The sequence below is a fragment of the Pongo pygmaeus genome, chromosome 12 (genome assembly GCF_028885625.2).
Source record: "Pongo pygmaeus isolate AG05252 chromosome 12, NHGRI_mPonPyg2-v2.0_pri, whole genome shotgun sequence".
NCBI lineage: Eukaryota > Metazoa > Chordata > Mammalia > Primates > Hominidae > Pongo > Pongo pygmaeus.
In genome coordinates this window covers 41,583,213-41,597,343 of record NC_072385.2, presented here as the reverse complement: position 1 = coordinate 41,597,343, position 14,131 = coordinate 41,583,213, and the positions used below count along the sequence as shown (strand labels likewise).

Here is a 14,131-nt window from a genome sequence, read left to right as displayed (position 1 = left end):
TCTACAAGTCCTTTGACATCATCCTAGAGGGTGCATTACCTGGGGTGCCAGGTTTCTTGTGATTGTTATTTGCTTTTTTGTTTTTGTCTTTTAATATGCTCAGGGTTTTTAGTTGTGCTTAGTGGAAGAGATAAGGAATTGTATATCTATTCCATCTTTCTGAAAGTAAAGTCACAGCTATTTTTTTAAATGAGGTATATTAATATTGTATATTAATATAGACACATTTTCAGTGTATTAGTATATGGAAAAAGTGCAGAATATTTTGAATACTGTGACTCCACTTTTGTTCATTAAAAACTATTTGTGGGCCAGGTGAGGTGGCTCACAATGCCTGTAATCTCAGCACTTTGGGAGGCCTTGGCGGGAGGATCACCTGAGCCTAGGAGTTATAGACCAGCCTGGGCAACATGGTGAGACCCTGTCTCTACAAAAATAAAAAAATTAGCCAAGCATGGTGGCACACGCCTGTAATCCCAGCTACTCAGGAGGCTGAGCTGGGAGGATTGCTTGAGTCTGAGAGGTCGAGACTGCAGTGAGCAGTTTTCATGCCACTGCGCTCTAGCCTGGGTGACAGAGCGAGATTCTGCCTCCAAAAAACAAAAACAAAACAAAGCAAAACTGTTCCCAGAAGTTGCTTCTGAGGAGCAGAATTGAGGAGGTGTTGCATTACAATTAAAGGGCTCTTTTACCTTCTTCTTTCTACACTTAGTATGTGACTTCAAAAGAAAAGCATGTAGTGTGTTAGTTTTGAAGCATGTGTTAGTTTTGAAATTCACTGTGTTTATACATTTGTTTGTATTTGCATAGAAAAGATAGGGCAGGAGATTAACCAAACTAGAGAAGGCGGCATGGGGAGGGATTTTTCACTTTTTACTTATCATTCCTCTGCCATTCAAACTTTTTATAATAATCTACATGTTACTTTTATATTTTAAAAATAATATAAGTTCATAATGGCCTCATTTCAAATAATGATTCAACACATTTGAAAAATACATTAAAAAACAATCACTTGTCATTAACATAAGTCATTAAGGTCCGAACACTTTAATGACTTGAATTAATTTTTCTCATTTTCAAGGAAAAATGTATTTTCTATAGTGTATAGTTAGGAAAGATAATTTTCTGCAGCTAATAATTAGGAAAGAAAGACTGTTTATTTGCCCAGATAGTAACTCATGGAGGGATCAACAATTATTCTTTTCATTCACCAATGAGGCATAAATGAAATGTCTGTGAGTATATTAGTGCTAAAAAATATGTAACTACTGACTCCAGTGTTTTCTACATGCCCACAGCTTATATCTGTCATTGTATGTTATTCTTTTATAGAACTTATGAGCTTTTCTTGAATGGTGGTACTCCTTATGAAAAAGGTATTGAAGTGGACCCTTCAATATCCAGAAGAGGTATGGCTCTCATGTGTTGTCTTCCTTTCCTTAAAGATTAAACAAATAGAAGCACCCGAGAGGTAGCTACATTCTAATAAGCATAGCGTTTTTTACTTGGATTCACACTTTTAAAAATATGTCATTTGATATAAAAATTTTAATCATTTTTAAGTACTTATTTTCTTGGTAACACATATGAGACTCTAAGAAATCATGAAGAATGAAATCATGAAGAATGAGAACTAATGCATTAGTTCCTTTTCATTGCCCACTGAACTGATACTTGTGACTAATACAGAGACTGCCTATTGCTAGGTCAAAGGATGCAGACATTTGAAACAGTAATATGCATGCCAAATTGCCCTCTAGAAATACTGAGCATCTTTTACTATGTTCATTAACCATAGCACTGTGCTAGATAATGGGAGAATGAAGAGCAAGACAGATATGGTCATTGCCTCATAGGGCTCAGAGCCTGACAGATTTGGAATTCCATTTCCACTCCTCAGCCACCCCTCTATTTGTTTGGTGATTCAGGACACGCCACCTCTGCTGCCCCCACAGCGCCAGTCCTGCCTTCTTGGAACAGAAAGGAGTTTGGGGTCTGGGATGCAGGTGGTTCTACCTGGAGTCAGACATGCTGTTTTCCTCTGTAATCTGGCAGCAATAGTGCTGTAACTCATCTAATTTAGCAAACAATCCTGTGCCCTTAGGGAGGTCTCTCAGCTCATTTAGCGTATATGGATGACTCTTGCCTTTCATTCAATTCAGCACTACTGGGTGGTATATTTTCATGAAATACTTGTTTTATTATACTCACTGTCTCAAGTACTTAAAGTTTCGTGAGTTACTTTTGATTTTTCTTAAAAGCACACGGCAGTGTTTTCTACCAGATGATGACAATGAGAAGGCAGCCTCAACTTCTAGTAAAACTGAGATCCTTGAACAGAAGATCAAGAAATGTACTAAGGTTGGTACCTGCTTCTACCTGTCCGGTGAATTTGGGATCATTCAGCACTTGGAGACCATCTCTGCTTTTGGCTTTTCCTCATATTTAGTCATCTTTTGTTATATTTTTGTCTTCAATTCTTCCCCCAAATGTCAGTAGGGAAATGGGTAACAAAGCTGAAATTAGCTTACTCTGCTATTTACTGGTTAGCTCTTCTAACCAAATCTGTTATTTGAGCTAACTAGTAAATAGAAGACTTGACTAAATGGGGCTTACCAATGCATGATTCTACCCTCAGGGAACTTTTTTTAATGTCAAGTTTATTGAGATATAATTTACGTGCAGTAAAATGTACTCTTTTTAGTTTATAGTTCTTTGTGTTTTGACAAGTGTATACTGTCATGTGATTACCACTACAATCAAGATAGAGAACTTCCCTCACTCTAAAAAGTTATCTCATGCCCCTTTGTAGTCAGCTCTGTAGCCCCAGCCTCAGGCAATCACACCTATTTTCTTTCCCAGCAGTTTTGCCTTGTCCAAAATGTCATACAAATGGAATCATAACACTCGGGAGCCTTTTGAGTCTGGCTTCTTTCATTAGCCTAGTGCATTTGAGACTTACCCATGCCATTGCATGTGCCAGTAATTTGTTCCTTTTTGTTCTAAATAGTACAGACTGTCCCTGACTTACTCAAGATTTTTCAACTTTACCATGGTGCAAAAGCAAAACCCATTCAGTAGACACTATACTTCAGTACAGATTCAATGAATTACATGAGATGTTTATACTTTATTACAAAATAGGCTTTGTAGTAGATGATTTTGCCCAACTGTAGGTTAATGTGTTATGAGCATGTTTAAGGTAGGCCTGTCTAAGCTCTGATGTTCAGTAGGCTAGTTGTAGGCTGGTCATGGTGGCTCACACCTATAATTGCAGCACTTTGGGAGGCCGAGGTGGTAGAATCGCTTGAGGCCAGGAGTTCAAGACCAGCCTGGGCAACATGGCAAGACCCCATCTCTACCAAAAAAAAAATTAGCTGGGTATGGTGATGCACACCTGTAGTCCCAGCTACTTGGGAGGCTTAGGTGGGAGGATTGCTTGAGGATTGCTTGAGCCCAAGAGGTTGAGGCTGCAGTGAGCTGTGATGGTGCCACTGCACCCCAGCCTGGGCAACAGAGTGAGACCCTGATTCAAAAAAAAAAAAAGTCTAGGTGTATTAAATGCATTTTCAACTTGGGATATTATCTTCAACTTATGATATTTTCAATTTATGATGGGTTTCTGGGGACATAACCCACCATAAGTTGAGGAGCATCTGAATTCCCTTTGATAGATATACTACAATGTGTTTATTCATTCACAAATTGATGGGCATTTGGGTTGTTTCTAGGTTTGGGCAATTATAAATAAAGCTGCTTTAAACATTTGTGTACAAATTTTCTGCCTGTGGATATATGTCTTCATCTCTCATGGGTATAAATACCTAGGAGTGAGATTACTGGGACGTATGGAGTTTAACTTTATAAGAAACTACCAAACTGTTTTCTTTTTTCTTTTTTTTTTTTTTTTTTTTTGAGACAGAGTCTGGCTCTGTCCCCCAGGCTGGAGTGCAGTGGCACCATCTCAGCTCACTGCAAGCTCCGCCTCCCGGGTTCACGCCATTCTCCTGCTTCAGCCTCCCGAGTAGCTGGGACTACAGGCACCCGCCGCCACGCCCTGCTAATTTTTTTGTATTTTTAGTAGAGACAGGATTTCACCATGTTGGCCAGGATGGTCTTGAACTCCTGACCTTGTGATCTGCCCACCTCGGCCTCCCAAAGTGCTAGGATTACAGGCTTAAGCCACCGCACCCGGCCCTACCAAACTGTTTTCAAAATGACTGTACCACTTTGCACTGTCATTAGCAATGTATGAGAGTTCCAGTTACTCTATATTCTTGACAGCACTTGATATGATCAGTTTTTCTGTTTTGACCATTCTAATAAATGAGAATAGTGGTTTCTCATGGTGTTTTAAATATACATTTTCCTCAGGGAGTTTGTAAACTAATAAAATCACAGATCTATTAGTTTCTCACTCAGTACTCTCCTAGACTAGTCATTTAACATCTCTGTCAGGGTCTTAATGTCTACATCTTTAAAACGGACATCATAATAATATCAACCCCATAAAGGTGTAATGAGGTTTAATGGAAAGAAAATATATAAAACAGCCAGTATTTACAGTGTGTGGCACATAGTAACTAACACATTAGTGTTAGCTATAATTATTTACTACTATAATTATCTTATATAGAGATAAATGTAAATATAAAGCCAGGTAGATGGTGCTATATCATAAAATTTGTTCAAATGAAGATGTGTAGCTGGTGAAATCAGGGAGCATTTGAAATCACCTTTGAAGGATTGGGAAGATGCAGAGGAAAGGAGCTCCACAGAGGAGGCACGAGGACAAGAGGGGGAAGGAAGAGCATGGCATGGGACAGAGACCGTTGCAGCTGAACTGTCCCACCATGACCTGCTCATTGCTCACAGATTATTAAGAAGTAGAGAAGTCAGTGAAGACTTGGCATGCTCCTGTGAATGGTTTTTCTCATTCCAGATCATAGTCTTAGCTTAAATATCCCTTTTTCTTACCACTACTACTGAAATTTATTTTATAAGTGTAGTGTTAACAGTTCAATCTTTCAATAGCCATTAATAATGTGTTCATGGGTATTATTTACTCTCTTAGCTTTTTTCCCCCTTGGATGTTCATAGAGCCTGTAAATCCTCTTTTTTGGCCAGTCTTTCCTTGGAAAATTGATATTTTTCAAGATTAGAAAGAAAGCAGCACAGTAGTAGTCTTTGTGAAAGAAAAGCCAAATCTTGTTTGGCCTCATTCTTCCTGCATCTTTGGCCTCCCCACTACTCATCTTGTTGATAAGCTTCCAAGAGTCCAGAAGCACTCCCATGTGTATCTTCCAAGTACAGCTCTTAATAGTGTTTCTTTGGCCCCCAAATACTGGTTTTCAGATACTTTGTATGACCTCAAGATCAAATTGGACTGTGTGGTGCAGAAGTTAGCAAGGCAGCCCCTTCTTCTTAAGCAGTGAATGCTCTTCTGTATGCTGGGTTCTTAAAGGTCCTGTGTACTTGTCCTCCATACCTCAAGACTGCATCATTTGTTTCATTACAGTACAGAATAGGCACCTGAAAAATGTTTGTGAAAGAATTTCAAAGCAGAGCTCTCCCTGCTAGTGTGAAAGTATACTCCTCAGGACTTCCGCACAGCTTCCACCTGTCCCTGGCCTCCCTCTGCCTTCTCTTGGTGTGTGCTCTTCCACAGAGAGACTTGAGTGCTGGCTTGAAATTGCCTCTCCACTTTGCATGACCCCAAAACATACATTTCTGGGAATTTCAAACGTGAGTTGGGACACACTGCTGGTGCAACTCCAGGCTGGCTCTCACAGAAAGCAGCTCATGGGCAGTGAAACCAGAGGCCCTAGGCCTTGCAGCAGGGCTGGGGGTCATAGTGAGGGGGCGGGGTGGGGCTGTGCTGTGGGTTCAAGGTAAGAGTCTAGGCACCAGCCTGGGCCCTTTTGGACATCACTGAGCCTGTGCATCCTGGAGGTGGAGACTGAAGCAGGACTGATCCATTTCAACATCCTCTCCTCCCCTGACCTGAAACCTTTGGTAGGTGGGAGAACAAGACAGGTAATGACACCAATAGTCCTTCTCCTCCTCTCCTTCAAAGGCATGACCCGCCTGTATCCTCACCCTCCCTTCTTTACAAACTTTACCTTTGTTTATGCAAACTTCTCTGCTCAAAGGAGAAAGGACGGGGTTCTTTCCATTATGCCTAAGGACATGAGACAGTGGAGACAAGACCAAGGGCAGAAAGCCTAGTTAGAGTTTGCATTAGTACCCATTTTTACCCAGTGCCCTTGCTGTTTGGCTTTACACTGCCCTCTCTGACTCAGCTAGCAGTCCTACACAGGTATATCTTTTGAATATCAGGAATCCTGTGAAAATGTGAATTATTCAGTGTAGACCAATGGCACCAGAGTCCTGCTCGTGGGGCTTGGCAGTCTTGTTTTGTGGAGTAGGTTGTGATCATGGCGACCTTGTCAACATAAGAAAAAGAGAGCAAATAGATGCTTCAGTTTCACCAAGATTTGTCTTTTGGAGCTGTTTTTCAAAAGGGTTTAACTTGATGTGATTTGACCAAAAGCATGTGTATAAACCCCTGAGGAGGGAAAGCCCTGAATTTGACTTCAGATTTCCAGTGCATGAGTTCTAAATATCAAGAAACCCTGATCTGTAGAAGTAGGTTGCGTGTGTATGTGTATGTGTGTGTGTGTGTGTGTGTGTGTGTAAATTTGCTATAAATTCATTATCCTTTTTTTGATGCATTCCATCTTTTTTTCTCCTTTACTTTCATTATATCGTTGCTAAAAATAAATAAGGTAATAATGTTAGTTGCTTGAATGCTTGAGACCCATTCATTGTGTTCATTGCCAGAGTTTGCTGGTCTACATGTGAATTCAGGAGGAAGTATATTTTTACTTACTTAATTCAGCTAATCTTTAGCAGCCTAGAACTTTCTATTCGTCTTAAGTTTGGGAAAATCAGATGCTTTCTCTAAAGAAAATCTAATAAAGGGCAAGCAGCGTTGCTTCATGTTGTGAGAAGGTGCCAGAAGGAAACGAGTGCCCACACTGGGTGGACCAATGCCTGCCAGGCAAAGCAGGCAGGTCTACGAGAAAAGGAGAGGGCCAAGCAGAAGGAAGGAAGTTCCCACCCCTTTCCCTGGGAAAACCTTGGCTGTTCTTCATCATGAGCCCTGAGTTTGGGCATGCAGCTGAAACACTGTGCAATGGGACCGTGGACCAACGGGCAGAACGTGAACATGTTGTTCATGAACTCAGGTTGTTCTGCTCCCTGCTCATGAACATGTCCATGGTCCCAGAACAATCCAGAATCACAGCCTGATCCCTGAGAAAGCATGTGGTGACGCTGAGGCAGCTGAAATGGTCCCCTGCATCCCGTCTTTAAAATGTAGGTCAAATGTATACAAGATCAGAATTTAGCCAGGTTGAAAAAAGACAGTTTAAAAAAAGACAGTTTCTGACTTTATGTATCACGTGCTGTATATCAAGATAACTGTGCTAAGAGAACCTGTATTATATTTTTAGATGTTTCTAGAAATTCAGGATTTAAAGAGTGGTCAAGGATACTTCTTTAATTCCATGAAACTTTTCTTTTTCTTTTTTTTTATTATAAGTTTTAGGGTACATGTGCAGAATGTGCAGGTTAGTTACATATGTATACATGTGCCATGCTGGTGTGCTGCACCCATTAACTCGTCATTTAACATTAGGTATATCTCCTAATGCTATCCTTCCCCCCTCCCCCCACCCCACAACAGGCCCCGGTGTGTGATGTTCCCCTTCCCGTGTCCATGTGTTCTCATTGTTCAATTCCCACCTATGAGTGAGAACATGCGGTGTTTGGTTTTTTGTCCTTGCGATAGTTTGCTGAGAATGATGGTTTCCAGCTTCATCCATGTCCCTACAAAGGACATGAACTCATCATTTTTTATGGCTGCATAGTATTCCATGGTGTATATGTGCCACATTTTCTTAATCCAGTCTATCATTGTTGGACATTTGAGTTGGTTCCAAGTCTTTGCTATTGTGAATAGTGCCTCAATAAACATATGTGTGCATGTGTCTTTATAGCAGCATGATTTATAATCCTTTGGGTATATACCCAGTAATGGGATTGCTGGGTCAAACGGTATTTCTAGTTCTAGATCCCTGAGGAATCGCCACACTGACTTCCACAATGGTTGAACTAGTTTACAGTCCCACCAACAGTGTAAAAGTGTTCCTATTTCTCCACATCCTCTCTAGCACCTGTTGTTTCCTGACTTTTTAATGATCGCCATTCTAACTGGTGTGAGATGGTATCTCATTGTGGTTTTGATTTGCGTTTCTCTGATGGCCAGTGATGATGAGCATTTTTTCATGTATCTTTTGGCTGCATAAATGTCTTCTTTTGAGAAGTGTCTGTTCATATCCTTTGCCCACTTTTTTTATTTTATTTTATTTTATTATTATTACACTTTAAGGGTACATGTGCACAATGTGCAGGTTAGTTACATATGTATACATGTGCCATGCTGGTGTGCTGCACCCATTAACTTGTCATTTAGCACTAGGTGTATCTCCTAATGCTATCTCTCCCCCCTCCCCCCACCCCACAGCAGTCCCCAGAGTGTGATGTTCCCCTTCCTGTGTCCATGTGTCACCCACTTTTTGATGGGGTTGTTTGTTTTTTTCTTGTAAATTTGTTGGAGTTCACTGTAGATTCTGGATATTAGCCCTTTGTCAGATGAGTACATTGCAAAAATTTTCTCCAATTCTGTAGGTTGCCTGTTCACTCTGATGGTAGTTTCTTTTGCTGTGCAGAAGCTCTTTAGTTTAATTAGATCCCATTTGTCAATTTTGGCTTTTGTTGCCATTTCTTTTGATGTTTTAGACATGAAGTCCTTGCCCATGCCTATGTCCTGAATGGTATTGCCTAGGTTTTCTTCTAGGGTTTTCATGGTTTCAGGTCCAACATTTAAGTCTTTAATCCATCTTGAATTAATTTTTGTATAAGGTGTAAGGAAGGGATGCAGTTTCAGCTTTCTACATATGGCTAGCCAGTTTTCCCAGCACCATTTATTAAATACGGAATCATTTCCCTATTTCTTGTTTTTGTCAGGTTTGTCAAAGATCAGATAGTTGTAGATATATGGCGTTATTTCTGAGGGCTCTGTTCTGTTCCATTGGTCTATATCTCTGTTTTGATACCAGTACCATGCTGTTTTGGTTACTGTAGCCTTGTAGTATAGTTTGAAGTCAGGTAGCGTGATGCCTCCAGCTTTGTTCTTTTGGCTTAGGATTGACTTGGCAATGCGGGCTCTTTTTTGGTTTCATATGAACTTTAAAGTAGTTTTTTCCAATTCTGTGAAGAAAGTCATTGGTAGCTTGATGGGGATGTCATTGAATCTATAAATTTCCTTGGGCAGTATAGCCATTTTCACAATATTGATGCTTCCTACCCATGAGCATGGAATGTTCTTCCATTTGTTTGTATCCTCTTTTATTTCATTGAGCAGTGGTTTGTAGTTCTCCTTGAAGAGGTCCTTCATATCCCTTGTAAGTTGGATTCCTAGGTATTTTATTCTCTTTGAAGCAGTTGTGAATGGGAGTTCACTCATGATTTGGCTCTCTGTTTGTCTGTTATTGGTGTATAAGAGTGCTTGTGATTTTTGCACGTTGATTTTGTATCCTGAGACTTTGCTGAAGTTGCTTATCAGCTTAAGGAGATTTTGGGCTGAGACGATGGGTTTTTCTAGATATACAATCATGTTATCTGCAAACAGGGACAATTTGACTTCCTCTTTTCCTAATTGAATACCCTTTATTTCCTTCTCCTGCCTGATTGCCCTGGCCAGAACTTCCAACACTACGTTGAATAGGAGTGGTGAGAGAGGACATCCCTGTCTTGTGCCAGTTTTCAAAGGGAATGCTTCCAGTTTATGCCCATTCATTATGATACTGCCTGTGGGTTTGTCATAGATAGCTCTTATTATTTTGAGATACGTCCCATCAATACCTAATTTATTGAGAGTTTTTAGCATGAAAGGATGTTGAATTTTGTCAAAGGCCTTTTCTGCATCTGTTGAGATAATCATGTGGTTTTTGTCGTTCGTTCTGTTTATATGCTGGATTACATTTATTGATTTGCGTATGTTGAACCAGCCTTGCATCCCAGGGATGAAGCCCACTTGATCATGGTGGATAAGCTTTTTGATGCATTCCATGAAACTTAATTACTCGTGGAATACATTGCTGTCACCTCATCACAGTGGTCACATTCATTCTGTTCTCTTCCAACAGGCTGGAAGCCTGAATATTACCTCTGTGATAATTTTCCCTTCTAAAAATCTAATCTTAGGAATTAAGATACAGGATTAATTTACAAAAAGTAAGATCTCTTTTTAAATCTTTGGTGATTTTTCTCAGCCCAAAGACATCTTCCTTTTGATAGAAGACAACATATCATTTGTAAGGTTTTTGAGATTTTCTATATGGTCCTTCTTCATGCTTAATGACAGAGTTTATATATTTCTAAAAATAGTATTAGAAATATATATTAGAATGATCTAAGATATTTTCATGAGTACTTTCAAAGGTTAAATCTTGTGCATGATATATTCCCAGTATTTACTATACGTCATGTGTGAGGGTCTTAAAGAACTCACTTTTCATGTTTCCAGATTATTATTTTGAAATCTAAATATTGAAATTTTTTATATTTTTAAATTTCTGACTATTTTTTGATGCTGTTGTAAATTGTTTTCTTAGTTTCCTTCTCAAATTGTGCATTGTTAGTGTATAGAAGTACGATTTTTACGTGTTGATTTTGTATTCTGCAACTTTGCTGGTCATTTATTCTGAAGGTATTTTTCATGGAGTATTTAGGGTTTTTACATATATTCTACATATTTCTACATCATTTTGTCTGCAAACAAAGATACTTTTCTTTTTTTAGAAAAATATTTCCATTACTATGTTGAGTAAAAGTGGCAGGAGCAGGATCCTTGTCTTGTTCCTTATCTTAGAGGAAAAGCTTTCAGTGTTTCACCATTGAGTATGATGTTAGCTGTGGGCTTTTCATATATGGCCTTTATTATGTTGCAGTAGTTTCTTTCTATTCCTAGTTTGTTGAGTGTTTTTATCATGAAAGGGTGTCAAATTTTATGCTTTTTCAGCATCAATTGAGAAAATAATGTGGGTTTTTCCCCTTAATTCTGTTAATGTAGCACATTATATTGATTGATTTTGGATGTTGAGCCATCCTTGCATTTCATTAATAAATGAAATGCAATAAATGGTGTACAAGCTTTTTAATGTGCTGTTGAATTCACTTTGCTGGTATTTTGTTGAGGATTTTGCATCAATATTCAGGAATATTGGCCTGTAGTTTTTTTGTTTGTTTGTTTGTTTGTTTTTTTCTTGTAGTATTGCTGGCTTTTTTACTAGGGTAATTCTGACCTCATAATGAGTTTGATAGTGTTTTTTCCTCTTCATTTTTTGGAAAAGTTTGAGGAAAATTGGTGTTAATTCATCTTTAAAGGTTTGGTAGAATTCTCCAGTGAAGTCATCTGATCCTGGGCTTTTCTTTATCAGGAGATTTTTTAAATTACTGATTCAGTCTCCTTACTTGTTATTGAGATTTTCTATTTCTTTGTGATTCAGCCTTAGTAGGTTGTGTGTTTCTAGAAATGTACCTGTTTCATTTAGGTCATCCAACTTGTTGGCATACAACTATTTATAGTACTCTCTTACACATTTTTTATTTCTGTAAAATCAATAGTAGTATCCCCTCTTTCATTTCAGATTTTAGTTGAGTCTTCCTTAGTCATTCTCACTAAAGGTTTGTCAATTTTGTTCATCTTTTTAAAGAACAGACTCTTGCTTTCATTGATTTTCTCTATTGTTTTTCTATTCTTTATTTTGTCTATCTCTGACCTAATCTTTATTATTTCTTTCCTTCTGCTAGTTTTGTTCTTCTAGTTCCTTAGGACATAAAGTTAGGTTGTTGACTTGAGCTCTTCTTTCTTTTTTATTGTTAAGTATTTATAGCTATAAATTTCCCTCTTAGGACTGTTTTCACTGTATCTTGTAAATTTTGGTATGTTGTGTTTTCATTTCATTTCTCAAGATATTTTCTAGTTTCTCTTGAGATTTCTTCTTTGAGCCATTGGTTGTTTGAGTGTGTTGTTTAATTTCCACATATTTATGTGTTTTCCAGTTTTCCTTCTGCTTTTGATTTCTAGTTTCATTTCATTATGATTGAAAAAAGATATTTTGTATGATTTCAATCTTTTTAAATTTATTAAGACTTACTTTGTGACTCAACATATGGTCTTTCCTGGAGAATATCTCATGTGCACTTGAGAAAAATGTGTATTCTGCTGTTGCTGGGTAGAATGTTTTGTAAATGTTGGCTAGATCCAATTAGTCTACAGTATTATTGATCTTCTGTTTCATTGTTCTTTACCTTATCGAAAGTAGGATATTGAAATCTTCTCTATTATTATAGATCTATGTATTGCTCCCTTCAATTCTGTCAGTGTTTGCTTCATATATTTAGGAGCACTGATGTTTGGTGCATATATGTTTATAATTGTTATATATGCTGAATTGACTCTTTTATGATTGTACAATATCCTTCTTTGTCTCTTGTAACTTTTGGGGGGCTTGAAGTCTATTTTGTCTGATATTAGTATGGCTAAACATATTCTCTTTTAGTTGCTATTTACATGAAATTTTTTTTTCTGTTCTTTCACTTTCTACCCATGAGTGTCCTAAGTCTACAGTGAGTCTCTTATAGATAGCATATAATTAAATCGTGTTGTTTTAGTGCATCCTGCCAATCTGTATCTTTTGATTGAGGAGTCTAATTTATTTACATTTAAAGTGATTACTAATAGAGAAGGACTTACTTTTGCCATTTTGTTACTCATTTGCTGCTTATCTTATAGCTTTTTTTGTTCTTAATTTCCTCCCTCACTGATTTCCTTTGTGTTTGATTTTTCATAGTGACAAATTTTGATTCCCTTTTACTTTCCATTTGAAAATATTCTATAGTTATTTTCTTTGTGGTTACCATGGTATTACATATAACATCCTAAAGTTATAACAATCTATTTTAAACTAATACCAACTTAACTTGGTATTACATACAACATCCTAAGGTTATAGCAGTCTATTTTAAACTGATACCAATTTAACTTCGATATTGAATTATTTTCTATTTTTTAGCCCTTACTGTATACCAGACACTACATTAAGCACTCCATACTTACTTCATTTGTTGTTTTTGTTGTTGTTGTTTTGTTTTGAGACAGAGTCTTGCTGTGTCACCCAGGTTGGAGTGCAGTGGCACAATCTCGGCTCATGGCAACATCTACCGCCCAGGCTCAAGGGATTCTTCTGCCTTGGCCTCTGAGTAGCTGGGATTACAGGTGCCCGCCACCACACCTGGCTAGTTTTTGTATTTTCAGCAGAGATATGGTTTCACCGTGTTGGCCAGGCTGGTCTCAAACTCCTGACCTCAAGCGATTCACCCGTCTCGGCCTCCCAAAGCGTTAGGATTACAGGTGTGAGCCACCACGCCCAGCCCACACTTACTTCATTTTAATCCTTTTAGTAACCTTCTGAAATGCAAGTATTACTATTGGTATCCAATAAATGAGGAAGCCAAAGCACAAGGAGATGAATTAATTAATTTAAAGTCACATAGCTAAGAAGTGACAAAGTCAGGACTTATTCCAGGTCTGTCACACCCTCCCATGTTCCACCCAGTACTGTGAACAGCCTGAATTTGTATTTCTTCTGCATTCACCAAATCAGGCATGGCAGCCACATGCCTTTGTTAAAGCTTGTAGCTGACTAGTCCCCTTCTTTCCAAAACATATAATTAGTGGCTTCCCTTTTTTATTTGACATTTAACATCGGTATATATGCTAACATGGAAGCACAAAAATGGCAACACAGAGTTGAGACTCGAAAGTGTAAACAAATAAAAAAAGTTATCTGAAATTTAATGTGGCCTATTTGTAGTAGAAATTTTTCTTTAAATAGTTAAAAATGTGTTCCAGTAATGAAGCAAAATTTGGGACTGTTTATTAAAGTAATATACATCAAAACATTATAAGTTGGATTGTAGGGGATTGTCTAATGAA

General features: G+C 38.1%; 1 protein-coding gene across 8 annotated transcripts in view; it reads left to right on the top strand.

Moving 5' to 3' along the window:
• Positions 1 to 14,131, top strand: part of NPHP1 (nephrocystin 1) — an 84,826-nt gene that overhangs the window by 62,213 nt on the left and 8,482 nt on the right. For all 8 annotated transcript variants that reach the window (XM_054475655.2, XM_054475653.2, XM_054475654.2 and 5 more), the window contains 2 exons: positions 1,336 to 1,412; positions 2,265 to 2,364. In XM_054475655.2, coding sequence (XP_054331630.1) covers positions 1,336 to 1,412; positions 2,265 to 2,364 — 177 coding nt within the window. The remainder of the gene's footprint in view (positions 1 to 1,335; positions 1,413 to 2,264; positions 2,365 to 14,131) is intronic.